The sequence below is a fragment of the Syngnathoides biaculeatus genome, chromosome 16, assembly GCF_019802595.1.
Source record: "Syngnathoides biaculeatus isolate LvHL_M chromosome 16, ASM1980259v1, whole genome shotgun sequence".
NCBI lineage: Eukaryota > Metazoa > Chordata > Actinopteri > Syngnathiformes > Syngnathidae > Syngnathoides > Syngnathoides biaculeatus.
In genome coordinates this window covers 21,376,130-21,394,928 of record NC_084655.1, presented here as the reverse complement: position 1 = coordinate 21,394,928, position 18,799 = coordinate 21,376,130, and the positions used below count along the sequence as shown (strand labels likewise).

General features: G+C 44.7%; 2 protein-coding genes across 11 annotated transcripts in view; one reads left to right on the top strand and one right to left on the bottom strand.

Moving 5' to 3' along the window:
* adgrl1a (adhesion G protein-coupled receptor L1a) overlaps positions 1-11,349 on the bottom strand; it is a 266,475-nt gene extending 255,126 nt beyond the window's left edge. For all 3 annotated transcript variants that reach the window (XM_061847086.1, XM_061847084.1, XM_061847087.1), the window contains exon 1: positions 11,212-11,349. The gene's annotated coding sequence lies outside the window, so the exon portion shown is untranslated. The remainder of the gene's footprint in view (positions 1-11,211) is intronic.
* Positions 328-16,516, top strand: LOC133514957 (adhesion G protein-coupled receptor E5). 8 transcript variants are annotated; one of them, XM_061847097.1, is made up of 20 exons: positions 328-468; positions 3,916-3,996; positions 4,871-5,032; positions 5,116-5,241; positions 5,336-5,482; positions 5,928-6,074; positions 6,880-7,053; positions 7,907-8,163; positions 8,239-8,325; positions 8,761-8,914; positions 10,035-10,157; positions 10,240-10,430; positions 11,280-11,444; positions 12,191-12,385; positions 12,485-12,702; positions 12,780-12,840; positions 12,936-13,027; positions 13,448-13,616; positions 13,704-13,796; positions 15,897-16,516. In XM_061847097.1, exons 1-20 carry the CDS (start codon positions 438-440, stop codon positions 15,936-15,938), a joined length of 2,715 nt encoding a protein of 904 aa, XP_061703081.1. In that variant the 5' UTR covers positions 328-437; the 3' UTR covers positions 15,939-16,516. The 8 variants fall into 8 exon arrangements, with proteins under 8 accessions (XP_061703081.1, XP_061703080.1, XP_061703085.1 ...); XM_061847096.1 differs by having other exon boundaries at positions 435-468; positions 3,787-3,996; XM_061847099.1 differs by lacking the exon at positions 328-468 and having other exon boundaries at positions 3,465-3,996; positions 7,907-8,032; positions 8,120-8,163.
* The last annotated feature ends 2,283 nt before the right edge of the window (positions 16,517-18,799 follow it).

The following is an 18,799-nucleotide window of genomic DNA, read 5'->3' as shown; positions in this document are numbered from 1 at the left end:
AATCGGAGTTCAGAAGCCATATATGTGTCATCGTCATAGCTAAGATGGCGTCTCTGTAATAACACCGGCAGTGGGGCTGGGGAGGGGAGGGGGGGGGGCATTATATTGGGCCGCATAAAACAATGACAGGTCAGGGAGTCTCAACAGCTTGTGACCTCCCATCTCCCCCCCCCCCCGAACAGAGAACTGCCATGTAGATGGAAGTGAGAGGCCGACTGCGATGATGTGTCGAAATGATAACAAAAAAAAAAAATTCATGTACCGCATATACTCGCACACCCCACTCTCTCACCCCACCCACGCATGTGCGCTGAACATCCCCTCGCGTCAGAAACGTCACCCAAGCGGCGCGCGTGTGCACAAAAACTCCCAACGAAGGCAGAAGTTGCTTCTGAGGAGAGAGAAGAGAAGTTAAGACACATCTTATTCTGGTCGTCATGGCAGGGAGGAGGAAACTTCTGCTTCTGGGTGAGTCAGACCAGCTTTCATGGAAAATCTGCGCTTTTTAGTTTCAATGCTGACTTTCGTCACGCGATAAAGATATGAAATGCTATTTTTTTTTGCCAGGAAATATTTTATTCCAACTCCTACATAATGAGATGTACATTTATTTAGCGTTCCCTGTGTATTTTTCTCTCTATTTTTCTCTTCCTTCTAATCATTTGGTTTTACCGCCTCATAATGAGACCGGCAGAGTCCTTTCAAATGCTATATGGACAAAACTTTTGGGACCGCCACGTTTTGGAATTATGAAAAATGTAAAATCGGACCATAAGAAAAATTTCCGAGATGCGAAAAAATGTGTTCGGCTCGATGAAATAATTCCAATAACTTCAGCATTGTTTAAAAAAAAAAAACCTTCAGGCTTCAACTACAAAGCGTTGAAAAAAAAACGGAACATAGGAAATTTAATTGGGTTTAATCAGATTTATTGATTTAAGTGATGGCAGGTGTGTCCTGCTGACTCCTATTTAATTTCTTTTTAAATGTGATTTATTAATTTAGAATATGGCCACGACACAGTTACAAGAGGGTGTAAAATCTTGTCCAACCACGTTATGACAACAGCTGATTTGTACATTCCGCTTTCTGAAAGTTTTTTTTTTTTTTTAATTAAATATCAATTGACCTGGACAACCTGTAGATCAAATTAATCGGGGGGAAAACATTTTTTTTTTTATTTATCTTACTCTATTTTTTTAATCACAAAAACCTGCCGTTTGAAAATGAGAATGTAAAGACTTTTTTTTTAAGTCCACTTTCAATCTGCCTTTTGAGTTTGTTTATATTCGGAGCACCATATTGTGACAGAAGAATGGAGCTTTGATTCGCAAACTTTATTGACCCAAGGCACAAATTTGGCATCATAAAAATCTCACACCACCAAATAAAAGTCACAAAAAGCATCATTACTTTACACTAAAATAATGATCTTATCTCATTTGTGTCACAAATGTACTTACGCAAAGTTATCATTCTGTCGTATGAACAGACACAGATGTGTACAGAACTTCATTTCAGTGTTCTGACGGTCACTATATATCGCGGGCATAGATAAGTGAAGCGGGTTTCCTGCATCTGCTTATCCGTGAATCCCTCTTAGGTCAGGGCAAGACGTCACGAGGAGCAATCGGACGAGCATCAAAATTTGTGACACAGGTTACAAGCAGAAGAAACGGCATCCAGAATATGAAATGTCACGCGGCGCCGACCTGTCATCCTCCCTTTGTTATTACGTCGTAAGCCGGCTTACCGGGGAGAAAACTTCATCCCTGCATCCCGTGCCAGCGCTTTTTACATACGGCGGCGGATGAGCAGACTGACTTTTAACCGATCGTGAAAAACCCGCGCTTCCAATTTTCCTGCTCAAGGATTTCAACAAGATCTTGGAGTGCGTCTGCGGAAATGCGTCTGAGCAAGTTCATCCCGAAAGGGTCCGACGCGGAGGTTCTTCCCGCGACAAACTCGACCCAAACACGCCGGATCTTTGTAACCTTTTCCGTGTTCTTCCCGTGCCTGCGTGGGTTTTCTCCCACATCCCAAAAACATGCAACATTAATTGGACGCTGTAAATTGCCTATAGGCGTGATCGTGAATACGACTGTTTGTCTCCACGTGCCCTGCGATTGGCCGGCAACCAGTTCAGGGTGTGCCCCACCTCCAGCTCGTTGACAGCTGGGATAGGCTCTGGCACTCCCCGCGACCTTCGTGAGGATAAGCGACTAAGAAAATGGATGGATGGATGGATGTAAAATAATAATAATAAATAGCATTTAAAAAATAAATGGGATTTGAAAAGTACAATTAAAAAGAAATTGGCTTTTTGGGGGGGATTTTTCCATTGTGGCAGTTCCAAAGTCAGAAAAACTACTGCAAGTGGGGGGGGGGGGGGTGGGCAGTAGGATGTGTTGCTCTGCTTTCCATCCAACAACTCCCTTATCTCAGCTGCACTACTCACAGGATTCTTTGTTCTGCTTTTGAAGAAAAGGGACGTTTCTGTACTATGAGCTCATCGCATCCACAACCGGCCTGATAGCACCTGGAGGCTCACAGGGGACAAAACAAACTTTTATATATAGATATATGTAAAAAAAAAAAAATACAAAGGCGAACCCTGGCAAAAGCGTCATGACATCTCGTCATTTATACAATCAGGTCAATGGGGTATTGTGTCAGTTTGTAGAGTACATTTACAATCGGTACGAACTACAACCAAAATACAGGGAGTCCTCGGGTTAAGACGGTCGCGGCCTAAGATGTTTCGACTTTATGCCGCCCGTCCGCCATTTTGTCTGACTAATGCTCGTCCGAGCTGTATCTTTTAGAAAATCCATTCCCATGGAAACGAAGCTCAAGATCCAAAAAAAAGATCGGAGGAACGAGAGACACCAACACCGACCGTGGTGACAATTATTAAAGACAGAGTCCGTATTTTAGCGGGTGTGAAGGGTTCCGTTCCTATGTCGGATGCAACGATCGCAAAACAAGGTTCTTTGATTACTTGTCGAGATGGAGAGGATTGAGGACCGACCTGTTTCCTTGGTAATAGCTAAGCACAGCCTCCCCTTCTTCTCCATACGCTCAGTACATCATCTTGTTTATTTCAATGTATTTGTTTTTCTATACAAAGTATTTTGATGTAAATTCTAACTTTAATGGTGGAATCCGACTTGAGTCTGAATGCGAGTTAAGTCGCTACTTGTAGGATCGGATCCCAGCAGTAGACCGAGGACTCCCTGTCATCAGAATTGAGCATTATTATCTATGCAACGGCACAATTCCGGCTTCATCTCTTTTATTTGAACTTATTGTCAGACGTTTTAATCTTAATAATGTGTCAAAACAAAGCATTTGAGTTACTGGAGGCGAAACCGCATTTGTAAACGTTTCCACAAAGTCATCGCAGACGTCAAAAGGAGCCTCCTTCTATTTGAGGTGAGTGTGGTTTCATTTTATGGAGGAAAAGCGACGTAATTGGCCTCTTTCCTCCTGTCTCCACATACTTTATGCTCCTCTGCTGTGACTTAGACAACCGCTGAGGACTGACTGTCTATATATACTTTTATTTAACATTTATTTTGCATCCACGGTGCCAGCCGAGGTTTCCTCGCCCATAGGAAGTCCCCCCCACGGCCTTGCGAGTGAGCGATGGCCCGCACGGGAACAATCCGAGGAAATGAGGGTGGAGAAATGAGGACATTCGCTTTTTTTTTTTTTTTACAAAAGCTTTCGGGCGCTAATCCACGTCAAACGTATCATTTGACATCTCCGCGGGTGCGTTTTCAGATGGACCGAGAGGAGTGCGAGAAGATGAAGAGAAAGTTCCACTTTAAAGACGTGACACTCACGGGCGGGGGTGTGAGGAAGTGATGAACGAGAGGATGACTGCAATTTCTCGTCTTTTTCCCCTTTCAGCTCTGTACCTGTCGTCCATCTCGGCGCTGTCAGAATCCTCCTGCTCCAAGGGATTTATGTATATGGAAGGCAAATGCATCGGTATATATTAATTTTATTCATTTATTTTGGTAAAATAAACAAAGGAAAGGTGAATGTCAAATTTCACAACCACTACTCTTTCCATTCGTTTTGTAGCGCAACGATTTATTTCACACGAGTAAGGCTCCCATATTTTAAAATGCCACTTTTTGTTGTTTCCTGTAAAAATTATGCCTTGTGTATTCTGCCTAGCAACAAGTGACAAAATTCTAAACTTACCTTCGATCGTTTCAGACATGTTTTGTATTATTCATGATAAAATTCTCCACATTAGTCATTATTTTTCCGATTTTATTTGTGTATTTCCTTCTTAGTCGGCTTGAGGGGCAGAAATTATTGTGCCCCATTAAATCTGCCTAGCAACAAGTGAGCAACATCTAAACAAACATCATAACACATTACTTGAACTGCTTCAGGGACATTTTCTGGTATGATTTGTTTTGAAACTCCACAAACTAGTCAACATCTTTGCAATTTTTTTATGATATTATTTTTGATTGTTATTTTTGATTTATGATTGTTTAAATCTGCCTAGCAACAACTTCAAACGGCTCCCTTGTTTCCTTGCATCGCTGCAGAAACAACAATGAATTGTACGTGATTTGTGATTAAAAACCCCCACACATGAACGAAAGTTGTAGCTATTTTTCCCCCTTCATCAAAAACTCTACAAATTGAATAACATTTTAACTATTTGATTTTTATGACTCTTATTTTCTTTTTCGGCAAAAACAAAAAAATATTCAAATGGGGCACTTTGCACTTTTCTTGGTATGGTGAGGGGTTATAGAGTTTATATATATATATATATATATATTAAACTCCACAGATTGTTGCATCAGAAATTCATTCTTCTATTCATGTTTCCTCAAAGATGAAGATGAGTGTAAGAACTACCCTTCTGACAACGGACCGTGCGGCGTCAACGCAAAGTGTTTGAACACCATCGGCAGCTTCCACTGCCAGTGCGACGTCGGCTTCCACACCGACATAAAGTCAATCACATTTACGGCCGAATCATCTTTAACGTGTACCGGTAAGTCATCTCCTCAAAGATACAGATGATACATTCCAGATTCAGTTTTACAGCTCGTTTCACCATTGATATTTCATTCCCAGATATAAATGAATGTTTGGAGAACAACGGCATATGTGGGAGGCTGCAAAACTGTATTAACACCATTCCAATGTACGACTGTGCTTGCTACGAAGGATTCGTTGCCAACGTTAACGCTGGCTGCGATGGTAAGAATGGCAGAATGGGACTCGTTTGACGTGGAGTTTGCAACATGGATGACTTCCCTGTTTTGAGATTGCCGCTTGTCTATTGGCTGCGTAGACGTGGACGAGTGCCTGAAGGAAAACATCTGCGGGCCCAGCGCGAAGTGCATCAACACGGCCGGCAGTTATGACTGCGTGTGCGACGACGGCTTTGCGACCAAGTCTGGCAGCGGCAACTTCACGGAGTCCCGAGGGGCATGCGAAGGTCAGCGCCGTTAAGTAATCCACGTCATTTTCTTTTTCATACTTCAAGACAAATAGAACGCCGTTAGAAGAGTGTTTTGCAACCTTTATTGAGCCGTTGCATATGCAGTATTTTACATTAGAAGTCAAAATCATAACACGGCATATGTCAATGAAACCCTTCCCTATCGAGTGGCGGTTATTTCAAACGTTCTTCCTGTCACTAGAGATGACAGGTGTCAAACTCGAGGCCCGGGGGCCAGATTCGGTCAGTCACATGATGTTTTGTGGCCCGCGGAGCCAAATCTACAGTGTCAATTTACACGATTCTTGCAAAATCTGTGCCAAAACTGTGTTGTTGTTGTTTTTTTATAATAGTGCAGTTTGAACACCATATTTTAACGTGGAGTTTGCAATACGGATGACTTTCCCGTTTTGAGATTGCCGCTTGTCAATTGGCTGCGCAGACGTGGACGACTGCCTGAAGGAAAACATCTGCGGGCCCAACGCGAAGTGCATCAACACGGCCGGCAGTTTTTACTGCGTGTGCGACGACGGCTTTGCGACCAAGACTGGCAGAGGCAACTTCACGGAGTCCCGAGGGGCATGCGAAGGTCAGCGCCGTTAAGTAATCCACGTCATTTTCTTTTTTATACTTCAAGACAAATAGAACCTTTATTGAGCCGTTGCATATGCAGTATTTTACATTAGAAGTCAAAATCATAACACGGCATATGTCAATGAAACCCTTCCCTATCTAGTGGCGGTTATTTCAAACGTCCTTCCTGTCACTAGAGACGACAGGTGTCAAACTCGAGGCCCGGGGGCCAGATTTGTCCAGTCACAATTTTATGTGGCCCACGGAGCCAAATCTAGTGTCAATTTACACGATTCTTGCAAAATTGTGCCAAAATTTCAATATGTCATTATCGTGAAAGATGAAGTTGAGATATTACAAGCATTTTTTGTGTTACTAGTTGAAAAACACATTGCCCTTGATTTCTGACCCTAAAACTAGTTCATAAATTGACAATGCAAATATGATGAGACGATTACCGTAATTCCCGGCCTACGGAGCGCACCTGGTCACAAGCCTCACCGTGTACATTTGTAAAGGAAATACCATTTGGTCCGTACAGCACATATGCGGCAGCTGGGTAAAAGCCGCAAGTGCCCACATTGAAATGCGAGATATTTACAAAGAAAAACGGTACGCAGAAAGAGTTTAACGCTGCGACACTGTATTAACACCACGACAATGTACTACTGGGCTTGCTACGAAGGATTTGTTGCCAATATTGACGCTGACTGTGATAGTAAGATGCGCAGAATGGTTTTTTTTTTTTTTCATAATAGTGCAGTTTGAACACCATATTTTAACGTGGAGTTTGCAATATGGATGACTTTCCCTTTTTTGAGATTGCCGCTTGTCTATTGGCTGCGTAGACGTGGACGACTGCCTGAAGGAAAACAACTGCGGGCCCAACGCGAAGTGCATCAACACGGCCGGCAGTTATTACTGCGTGTGCGACGACGGCTTCGCGACCAAGTCTGGCAGAGGCAACTTCACGCTCCTTCAAGAGCCATGCGAAGGTCAGCGTCGTTAAGTAATCCACGTCATTTTTTTTTTTTTGTACTTCAAGACAAATAGAACGCCGTTAGAAGACTTTTTTTTTGCAATCTTTATTGAGCTGTTGCATATACAGTATTTTACATTACAAATAAAAATCATAGCACAGCAAATGTCACTTAAACCCTTCTCCCATCTCGTGGCGGTTATTTCAATTGTTGTACCTGTCGCTATAGATCACAGGTGTCAAACTGAAGGACCGGGGGCCAGATTCAGCCCGCGACATGATTTTATGTGGCCGGCGCAGCCAAATCTACAGTGTCGATTTACACGATTCTTTCAAAATCTGCGCCAAAATTTCAATATGGCATTATCGTAAACGATGAAGTTGAGATATTACAAGCATTTTGGGGTTACTAGATGAAAAACATAATGCTCTTCGATTTCTGATTCCAAAACTAGTTGACAAATGGATAAATATGATGAGACGATGAAATATTTTGATTGTTTCACAGTCACAACGGCCCTCTGAGGGAACCCGGGACAACAATGTGTCCCGCGAGAAAAATGAATTTGACGCCCCTGCTATCGATAGTTGAAGAAAGATTCTTTATTGGTGGTAAAGAAATAATTTTCCTTCCAACTAAACAATACAGTGAATTCAGAGCTTCCTTAATATGTTCCACGTTTGAAGATAATTCCTGAAAAATGTGCAAGGAATGAGAACTACGTAGCACTGGAATTGAGTAAATCCGAGCGGTTGAAAAACCGATTTGTCACGACCACGTTCCCTTTACGCGAATAAAGGTCGACCCTTTGCCCTTTCGCCAAGGGTCTCGAAAGGAATGTTATCCTGATTGGTTTCCTTTTCTTCAGCCGTATGTTCGCCCGACGAGAGAAACCACTGTGGAAATGGCAGCTGCCGCATCGGAGCCAGCGGCCCTCGCTGCGCATGCCACGCGGGGTTCACCAATTACGGCGACAAAGCCGCCCGCTGCACGAGTAGGAATACTTCCTCTTGCATCCGTTTTAAGTTGAACACAAGCATAGAAACACTGCGTGTAAAATCTGAAACTCATTTTTCTACAGCGTTACATTGTGATGCGTTCGAGGACGCGGAGGATCCGAAAGCGGTAATTCACAGGCTGTAGCGTACTTCAAAAGCTCTTCTTGTGTTTAATCCTCCTTCAAATAATTTCCCTTGTCAGGATGTTGCCGGTATACGTGATCTGATGATGCTGCTGAGAAAAAGCTGCGAGGATTCGGAAGCCCCGGACGTCCAGCACCTTCTTTCGGTATTCCTCCCCTCAACTTTGCATTAAAAAAAAAAAAAAACAATTGGAAAAATAATCAATCTTGTGCGTCTGTACTGCCCAGCCCTCCCTGTGTGGAGTTTGCATGTTCTCCCCGGGCCTGCGTGGGTTTCCTCCCACATCCCAAAAACGTGCGACATTAATTGGACACTCTAAATTGCCCATAGGTGTGATTGCGAGTGCGGCTGTTTGTCTCGATGTGCCCTGCGATTGGCCGGCGACCAGTTCAGGGTGTCCCCCAGCCTCCAGCCCGGTGACAGCTGGGATACCCCCCAGCACTCCCCGCGAGCCTTGTGAGGATAAGCGGCTAAGGAAACGGATGGATGGATGGATGTCTTGACTCTACTTGTACTCAAAAATTAACAAACAAAATTGAACCATTGATACTTGAGAAAAATGATTTTTTTGTTCTTCCAGAGGATTTTGGCGCTTATTGACGACCTCTTCTCCGCTGCAGCCTTTGATGACAACAGGAAGGTGTCCATCTTTCTGGACACAGTGGAGAGTGCGCTGAGAATGACCGGACCTTTCATTCAACCTCTTAGAATAAACAAATCATCCGCCTACGCGGGTAATAATACTCTACTTCTAGCGCCTTTGTAGAGAGGTGCAGCTTCTACTCACAAGTAGTTAGTAAGAAATCGCGTAAAAACGTGCGCTTATCGTGTACTCACAACGGAAGTGTAAAGCTTCAAAGTCATGCCGACACTTCCTCTCCAGGCCTGTAGGCGGTGCTCATCGCAGCACCAGGCCCCAATGCAAGAAAACTCAAACAGCAAAAAAGGGGCAATAAATTCTGTTGTTTGCACCTTCGTTTTTTTTTTTTTTTGTTTTTTTTAACAGTAAAATAAAATGGCTTCACCCCTCCGTAGATATGTACAAGCTCGCTAAGCAGTGAGGAAAACATCACATCTCAGTTTGGGTTTAGCGATATGGCCTGTTGATAAAGTCTCACTATTCCCCCCCCCCCCCCCAAACCAGTTTTTCCCCAAGATTTAGATTTAAATTGAGCAATAATTAAATCATTTAATCTTGCCTATATATATATATAAAACCCGCCTGTGAGGAGTTTGCATGGGATAGGCTCCAGCACTCCTCGTGGGGATAAGCGGCAAAAGAAAATGGATGAATGAAACCCTCCACATAATGTAAAAATGATGTGACAGTAAATAAATTCCACAAAACATACTTGGTGCACACACTTGAGGGACATTTTAAAAAATGTAAATAAGACCTTAAGTCACAGGTGTCAAACACAAGGCCCGGGGGCCAGATCCGGGCCACCGCGTGATGTTATGTGGGCCGCGGAGGCAAATCACGTGTATCAATTTCGATTATTTTTTTTGTTCAAATCTGTACCAAAATTTCAAATAGTCATACAATAAATGATGAAGTTGAGATATTACAAGCTTTTTTGTGTTACCAAACAACGATATCTGGAAACACCCATTAACCTTGATTTCTGATTTCAAAACTAGTTCATAAATTTCACGTGTAAATATGATGAACCTGTTAAAGATTTTTATCGTTTCACAGCTATAAGGGCCCTTTGAGGGAAACCGCAAGTACAACATGGCCCGCGACAAAAATGAGTTTGACACCCCTGCCTTAAGTCATTATGCTTACAAATGAGAATAATAACTGTATGAAACAGGCCCTTGACTAACACATATTTCCTGTATTGTCGACAGAACTGGATCTGCATTCACATAAAGGACCCGTGTCGCCGGAGGAAGTGGCGACATTATCAACTAAGCCGGTCACGTTGAATATCAAGTTGGAAACAGTCGCCGGGGATCGTTCGCAGTACCCAGGTGGAGGCCACGCCTTCCGACTAGCGGCCGCTCTCATGAGGACGTCAACTTGACCGTCGCGTTCACGTCGCGACTGTTGCAGGCTTTGCCAACGTCTTCTTGCTCAGCTACGCCAACCTGGAGAACTTCACCGACGGCTTTTACGGTGGGGTGAACCCGGAGGCCAACCGAAGCTACGTCATCATCTCCAAGGCGGCGACCGTCTCGGTCACCAACGACAACACGAGTCGCCTGGGAGAGCCGGTCGAGCTAACTTTTCGCCACTTGACACAGGTAACTATAATCTTTTTAAAATGATCAAAGAAGAAGATTATTACGAACCTCTTTGGGAGCGAAATCCTGCTCAAATCTTGCATTTACAGTCGGACATTCTGGCCATTTGTGTGATGACGCTTGTGTGTAGTTTTGTGACAAATCTTTTACGTTAATATCCCAAAAATATATTTTTTTTAAATCTCTCCATATATATACACATATATGGCAACACGGTGGATCAGATGGTAAAGCATTGGCCTCAAAGTTCTGAGGTACCGGATTCAATCCCGGACCCGTCTGTGTGGCGTTCGCATGTCCTCCCCGTGCCTGCGTGGGTTTCCTCCCACATTCCAAAAAAAACACGCGACATTAATTGGACACTCTCAAATTGTCCATAGGTGTGATTGTGAGCGCGACTGTTTGTCTCCATGTGCCCTGCGATTGGCTGGCAACCAGTTCAGGGTGTGTCCCGCGTCCTGCCCGTCGACAGCTGGGATAGTCTCCGGCACTCCCCTGACCCTCGTGAGGATAAGTAACGGAGAAAATGGATGGATATATATATATATATATATATAAATAACCACCCACAATTGTCATGAGAATGTTTGTGCTTTTGGACATACATCTCTTCTTCTTTTTTTCCCAAGTATCATTTTAAAAATAATTCCAAGATGTGTCAGTTGCGACTGATTTCAGCGTATTTACATTTTGTACAAAATCCCACTTAAGCCTCGCGAGGTGAGGTTGCTGAATTAATTTTGCATCCCTACACAGAAAAAAAAAAATGAAATTTGGTTACCTATTCCGCGTGTACACACCGCAGACTGCGTCACGTCCATCCCGCCCGTCCACGCTGCTGTCTTCCAGGTAAAGGCATCTCGCCGCGAGTGTGTGTTCTGGGACGCCTCCCGTGGAGACGGGAGCTGGTCTGCCGACGGCTGCACGGCGGTGGAGTCCAACTCCAGCTTCACCGTGTGCTCCTGCAACCACTTGAGCACATTCGCCGTGCTCATGGCCCTTTACGACGTCGAGGTAAACGCTCGGGCTGTGTTTGGGAATCACTCCCTAACTACTCTGCAGTAAACTCAACATTTTTTTATGCTGCTTGAATATGTACTGAATATAGGTTATCACCTAAGTAGTGCTTGAAAGGTCATGAAAAAGCAATTTACTTGAAAAAAAAAAACCAAAATTGTTAACAATACAGTTAACATACAGGATGAGTCGAAGAAGTAGTAGTAGTAGTGGTCCTATTCTTCTTCTTGTATGCATCACTGTGTTATACTGCCACCGGGTGGCCAGAAGGAGTAGCGCAACACATTGGATTGCTGCTGTAACAGTTTTATTCTTTACAAACTATTCAATCATGCCGTGACTTTTTACGATTTTTTTCCAAAACACTATTTTATAGAATGAAATTTTCCTGATTGTAGAAAAAAAACACAAAACTTTGCTTTTTGTGGGGGGCTGCAATGGATTAATGGCATTTCAATAGGGAAAGATAGGGAATGAATGAATGATCCATGCATCCATTTTCTTTTCCGCTTATCCTCATGAGGGTCGCGGGGAGTGCTAGAGCTTATCCCAGCTGTCAACGGGCAGGAGGGCACATCGAGACAACCAGCCACATTCACAATCACACCTAGGGACAATTTGAGAGTGTCCAATTAATGTTGCATGTTTTTGGGATGTGGGTAATAAATGACTGATTCATCTCACAATACTTTTGAGTGCGCGGCACAGAGACGGGGCTCACCCGGCGGTGTCGTTCCGTACAGGCCACGTTGGAGTTGCAGGTCGTGACCTGGGCGGGGCTGACCCTGTCGCTGATTTGCCTGCTTCTCTGCATCCTGACCTTCTCTCTCATCCGCTCCATCCAAAGCCCTCGGACCACCATCCACTTGCACCTCTGCGTCAGCCTCTTTGTCGGTATCCTCATCTTCCTCGTGGGCATCTCTCGCACAGAGAACCAGGTGAGTACAAAAAAAGAATCATCATAATAATAATAAAATACATCACGCACAAGTTGGGAATCCACACAAGAGCGCTCGGCCCGGCTGTCCATCCTTTAGAGCGCCTGCGCAGCGATCGCCGGCCTGCTGCATTTCTTCTTCCTGGCCGCGTTCTGCTGGATGTGTCTGGAAGGTGTGCAGCTCTTCCGGATGGTCATCCTGGTGTTCAACACCAACTTCCCGACCCGGTACATGATGGCGGGCGGCTACGGCGTCCCGGCTGCGATCGTCGCCGTCTGCGCGGGGGTCTACCCCGAAGGATACGGCACCGAGAAATTGTGAGCGCCGATTTTCAATTTATCGCCGTGTCACCTTGCCGGGATCCGCTCAGTGGCTCCTAAATGTGTGTTTGCAGTTGCTGGTTGAAGTTGAAATTTATTTGGATTTTTTGGGGCCCGGCTTGTGGCATCATTGTCGTAAGTACCGTAATAAGAACGTCGCTATTTTGAATAATGTCTCCAAAACGTGATAGAAAATGTATAAATTTCCTTTTTTTTTTTTTTCTTTCTAGATCAACATTTTCTTCTTCTTCATCACCGCGTGGAAGTTGGCGCAAAAATTCTCAAGTCTCAACCCCGACATGAATAAATTACAGAAAATAAAGTAAGTGGCATTCGGCATGTGTGAATTATGTTTTCCTTTTAAAATGCTTTTCCTGTGGCACGGTGGTCCAGCCGGAAAGCGTCGGACTCACACTTCTGACGTCCCGGGTTCGATCCCGGACGTGCCTGTGTGGAGTTTGCATGTTCTCCCCGTGCCTGCGTGGGTTTCCTCCCGGGCACTCCGGTTTCCTCTCGCATCCCACAAACATGCAACATTAATTGGACATTCTAAATTGTCCGTAGGTGTGATTGTGAGTGCGGCTATTTGTCCCCATACGCCCTGCGATTGGCTGGCGACCAGTTCAGGGTGTACCCCGTCTACTGCCCGCGACCCTTGTGAGGATGAGCGGCGAAGAAAATGACGCCTCGTCACGCTCACCTCTCCCGTCTCCCGTCTGCGCTCCGTTGCTGCCCCCTGCAGGGCTTTCATCGCGACTGCGGTCGCCCAGGTCTGCGTGCTGGGCACCACGTGGCTCTTCGGCTGCTTCCAATTTGAGAAGAGCACCATGGCCATGTCGTACCTGTTCACCCTCTTCGCCAGCCTCCAGGGCCTCATGCTGTTTGTGATGCACTGCCTGTTCTCCAAGCAGGTCAAGTCACTAAAATCGCCGGCCGGAAGCACTTCCAAAGTTCCAACGTTTTAAAAGCCATTTCAAACTTTGTACTTGGCCATTTAGGTTCGGGACGAGTACGGGAATTTCCTGTCTAGATTCCGTGCACCGCAGAAGAAAAACTACTCTGAATTCAGCTCGGTTTCCAGCAGGCAGCACGTAAGAATTTGAAATCATTTTTATCGTGATGACGAATAAATCAAATGATGCTTGAAACTCTTAAGTGTTCCGCCCACATAAGTAGGTAAAAAATAAAATTAAATTAGCACCACCCTTCTGTCTAGAATGGCTCCTTCCAATTGGGTTTCATTTGGGTGAATTCTCTCCCGCATAGGTGTCCAACTCAAGGCCCAGGGGCCAGATCCAGGCCGCCAAATCATTTCATGTGGCCCGTGGACGCAAATCACGTGCATCAACTTCCATGGTTCTTGCTGAAATCTGTCTCAAAATTTGAGATTGTGATATGAAATGCGGCGGCACGGTGGAGCACCTGGTAAAGCGTTGGCCTCACAGTTCTGAGGACGCTGGTTCGATCCCGGCCCCGCCTGTGTGGACTTTGCAAATTCTCTCCGTGCCTGCGTGGATTTTCTCCGGGCACTCCGGTTTCCTCCCACATCCCAAAAACATGCAACAATAATTGGACACTCTAAATTGCCCCTAGGTGGGATTGTGAGTGCGACTGTCTCTATGTGCCCGGTGATTGGCTGACAACCGGTTCAGGGTGTCCCCCGCCTCCTGCCCGTTGACAGCTGGGATAGGCTACAGCACTCCCCGTGACCCTCGTGAGGATACGCGGCAAAGAAAATGGATGGATGGATGGATATGTAATGCACAACTATGGGGTAGAGAGCGAGATTCTTTTTTTAAACCATTGCAGATACTTGAACAATAGTTGTGCAAACTTCCCTTCTGATTTCACAAATAGTTACCCCTCAGTTTGCTGTGTATGTGAAATAATATGATGACATATTTATGTTACATAATCATAACAGCGTTCTCAAGGGAAATCGTGACTGCAATGTGGTTTGCAACATTAAGTCTGACACCCCTGCCCGACTGGGATTTTGTTACAGACCTGGAATTCGGCCAAGCGGGCCAACTTCCTTTTCCAGCGGAGGTCCTTGAGCCTTTTTTTTTTTTTTTGTGCACCCTGTTATGACAGACATTGAAGAAATTCCATCTTAGCTGGTGAAACTGGTGTTGGTGGGGTAACTTTTTCGAAGTTATAAGCTGAACTACTTTTGCCGGGATCGCGTCCGAGATTTCTCAAATGTGTACGTTCCACCCAAAAGATAATAATTGGTGATTTGTGCCATGTAGAGGTGGTGTTGACCTGTATTGAAAAGAAAAAGTATATTTCATATATAATAATGGATACAATGGCGGTTGGAAAGCGTTGGCCTCACAGTTCTGAGGTCCGGGGTTCAATTCCGTACCCGCCTATGTGGAGTTTGTATGTTCTCCCCGTGCCTGCGTGGGTTTTCTCCAGGCACTCCGGTTTCCTCGCACATCCCAAAAACGTGCAACATTAATTGGACACTCTAAATTGCCCCGAGGTGTGATTGTGAGTACGACTGTTTGTTTGTCTCGATGTGCCCTGCGATTGGCTGGCAACCAGATCAGGACGTACGCTGACAGCTGGGATAGGCTCCCGCATGCCCCGCGACCCTTGTGAGGATAAGCGGCAAAGAAAATGGACGGATGGAATACACATAATAATTTTTGGCCAATGCCAAAACGTATGCAAAGACTCACTGTTGAAATTTACTGTAAAGCGAAACATTAAACAAAGAGAATTAAAACGAACGTAGCTTTGCCGCTGGTGCGCTTGAAGCAACTGGTATTTGAAAAGAAATGGTGCAGCAACACATCTAGACCTTCAATATAACTGAACTCTGAATTACTTAGGATGAGCTGAGACTCTAACCGGAAAAATCGCTTTGTCTTCGACTGAGCAAGCTCACATTTCACAGTGTAAGAAAAAGGACAATGGTACGCTCCTGTGCGATTCATATTATATGTCAGCGAGACGGATTGAACACAGTCAATTGATTTTTTTTTTTTTTCAATAATAACCAAGGTTGTCATTTTAAAATTGCACGAATCAAGAAGAAAATCAGTTGCGGCGTAGTACTGTAAACGTCAAAGCACAATCGCGAGCGGTCGATCACGTTTGCTGATCATGAACGCGCAATAAAGTTCTCCAGCAGTGACTGACGGGCTTTTCTCTTTCCTCCCCGTCATCCATCCCATCCCAAGGCGTCGGCGAGCAGCCGGGACACGGGAGAGTCGCACTTCTGAGCAGACAAAGTCTCGTTTCTCCGTCACGCGCACTCCACCAGCACTGGCCAGCTGCCTTCTGATTGATCCGCCGTCTTCTTCTTCAGGAACGTCGCCGCTGCTTTCCGAGCGACGGACGCCGTTCTGTCGGTTCAATTGAGATATTAAAATTCTCGCATGAGCCGATTTCAGCCTCCGGTGTCGAATGTGCACGTTTCTTCCGTCGGTGCGCAAAAGTGGACCCAAAGCAAAAAAAAAAAAAAAAAGACACTACGACCTTTTTTTTTCAGGTGCGTCAATCCAGGTACTGTATCTGACGACCCGAAGTCATTTCAAATCTATATTTTTCTATTTATGACAAAAGAAATCTGTACAGGGTGTCAGACTTTATTACACTGTATGATATTGCCCCCACCCCCCAAAACAGGACAATTAGACATTTTCAACATGCTGTAGTGCGATTCACTGTTTTCCTACTTCTCTCATCGTGATTAAATGCACTGTATATGTTTTTATTTTATGAATAATAATATTTACGAGGTATTGAAAACTTTTTTTCCCGCCTGGGATTTTCATTTGTGTATTGTTTATAATACAAAATAAAAATAATGCAATGAAACCGTTTTTATTTGTATTATTTTTTAATGACTGCAGTATTTTAGAATCACTTTTTAATTTACAATTATTTTACATTTATTCATATTCCCTTTTTATTGAACTGGATCATTCATTTTTCATTTCCATGTCATAAAAAATGCTTCATATGACATTCATCCATCCATTTTCTTTGCTGCTTATCCTTACGAGGGTCGCGGGGAGTGCCGGAGCACGTGAAATTTATGAACTAGTTTTGCTACTGGTTACTACTGTGTTACAATACTGGGTAACACAAAAATTCTTGTAATATCTCAACTTCATCATTTATGATATGACTATTTAGTACAGATTTGACCAAAAGAATCATGGAAGTTTATGATTCGCCTCCGCAGGCCGGATAAAGTCACGCGGTGGGCCGGATCTGGCCCCCGGGCCTTGAGTTTGACACCTGTGACTGAAGGTCATATTTACATTTTTTTAAAATGTCCCTCAAGTGTGTGCACCAACTATGTTTTGTGGAATTTATTTACTGTCGCATCATTTTTATGTAATGTGTAGGGTTGACTGTTTCATCCATCCACCCATTTTCTTTTGCCGCTTATCCCCACGAGCCGATCCCAGGTGTCAGCGGGCAGGAGGCGGGGTCACACCCCGAACTGGTCGCCAGCCAATCGCAGGGCACATCGAGACAAACAGCCACACTCACAATCACACCTACGGGCAATTTAGAGTGTCCGATTAATAGTGCGTGTTTTGGGGATGTGGGAGGAAACCGGAGTGCCCGGAGAAAACCCACGCAAGGCACGGGGAGAACATACAAACTCCACACAGGTGGGGCGGGGATCGAACCCGATTCCTCAGAACTGTGAGGCCAACGCTTTACCAGCTGCTCCACTCTTTCACCACTTCATATGACGTGATTTATATTTTTGACGGGGATGTCCAAATCTTTGCATGCAGAGTTGCATGACTTGATTTTGCGTCAGCCGACATGCACTCCCCACAGTTTCCTTTCCAACTCGAAGGGCTAAATATGAATTATGTAAACGCGGTAGGGCGTTCGACCCTTGCAAAAGAAAACCTGCACGCAGTGATTTCGAGCATGCGATTGAAGGGAAAGCTTTCTCGAGCCGCAGAACTCGTTCACCTGGTGGAACACGTTAACACAATTCAGTTACAGAACCGCCCCGTCTTGTTTCAAGCAAGCTGCGTTGTACTTTTCTTGTTGTTGTTGTTGTTGTTGTAGTTCTACACGTAAGTAGTAGCAGGGCGCGGGCCTTCGCTGCACACTAATGTACGCCGCATTATTGGACTCTGGGGTTTGTTCTCTTGGGCCACAAGGATCCAGGTACGTTCCGGGGCTGTTCAAGTCAAGGGTGGAAATGTGAGCGCGATGTTGAAATTGTGGCGCAACAGGTGGACTTATTGTGCTGGTTTTCCCGTTTGTGAGGTGAGCTTCAGATTTCGTGGTTACTGGTCACGTTTCAGTTCGAGCTACTCTGATAAATTTGACATTTCCACTTATTTTTCAAACGATAAGGTGTCCAAATTAGAGCAACAGGATCTCGTGCCAACAATTTTTCCAGTGACCTTGCATACTATTTCACCCAAAAATGTATTTTATGTACCCCTGGTGGTCTGAATATTCAGTGATTAAAGGCACCACAATATCCTAAATTTGCATCCCTCCATCCATTTTCTTTGCCGCGTATCCTCACGAGGCTCAGCGGGGTACACCCTGAACTGGTCGCCATAGACACAAACACCTCGGGGCAATTTACACATGAAATTTATGAACTACTTTTGGAATTAGAAAATCAAGGATCTTGGGTTTTTCCAACTATTGTTGTTTGGTCACACAAAAATGCTTGTAATATCTCAACTTCATCATTTATGATATGACCCAAAAATCATGGAAGTTGATGCATGTGATTTGCCTCCGCAGGCCGCATAAAATCACGCGGCGGGCCGGATCTGGCCCTCGGGCCATGAGTTTGACACCTGTGACTTAAGGTCTTATTAACATTTTTGTTTAAAATGTATGTATTATGTTTTGTGGAATTTATTGACTGTCGCATCATTTTCACTGTTTCGTCCATCCATCCATTTTCTTTTGCCACTTATCCTCACGAGGGACGCGGGGAGCGCTGGAGCCTATCCCAGCTGTGAGCGGGCAGGAGGCGGGGTACACCCTGAACTGGTCGCCAGCCAATCGCAGGGCACATAGACACAAACAGCTGCACTCACAATCACACCTAAGGGCAATTTAGAGTGTCCAATTAATG

What these genes read in the sequence shown, in the direction of transcription:
- LOC133514957 (XM_061847096.1), top strand. Translation starts at nt 3,870, where the DNA reads ATGAACGAGAGGATGACTGCAATTTCTCGTCTTTTTCCCCTTTCAGCT. An exon ending in CCTTCAAGAGCCATGCGAAG is followed by an intron (nt 7,054 to 7,906) that starts GTCAGCGTCGTT and finishes CCTTTTCTTCAG; the next exon opens with CCGTATGTTCGCCCGACGAG. An exon ending in AATAAATTACAGAAAATAAA is followed by an intron (nt 13,028 to 13,447) that starts GTAAGTGGCATT and finishes TGCCCCCTGCAG; the next exon opens with GGCTTTCATCGCGACTGCGG.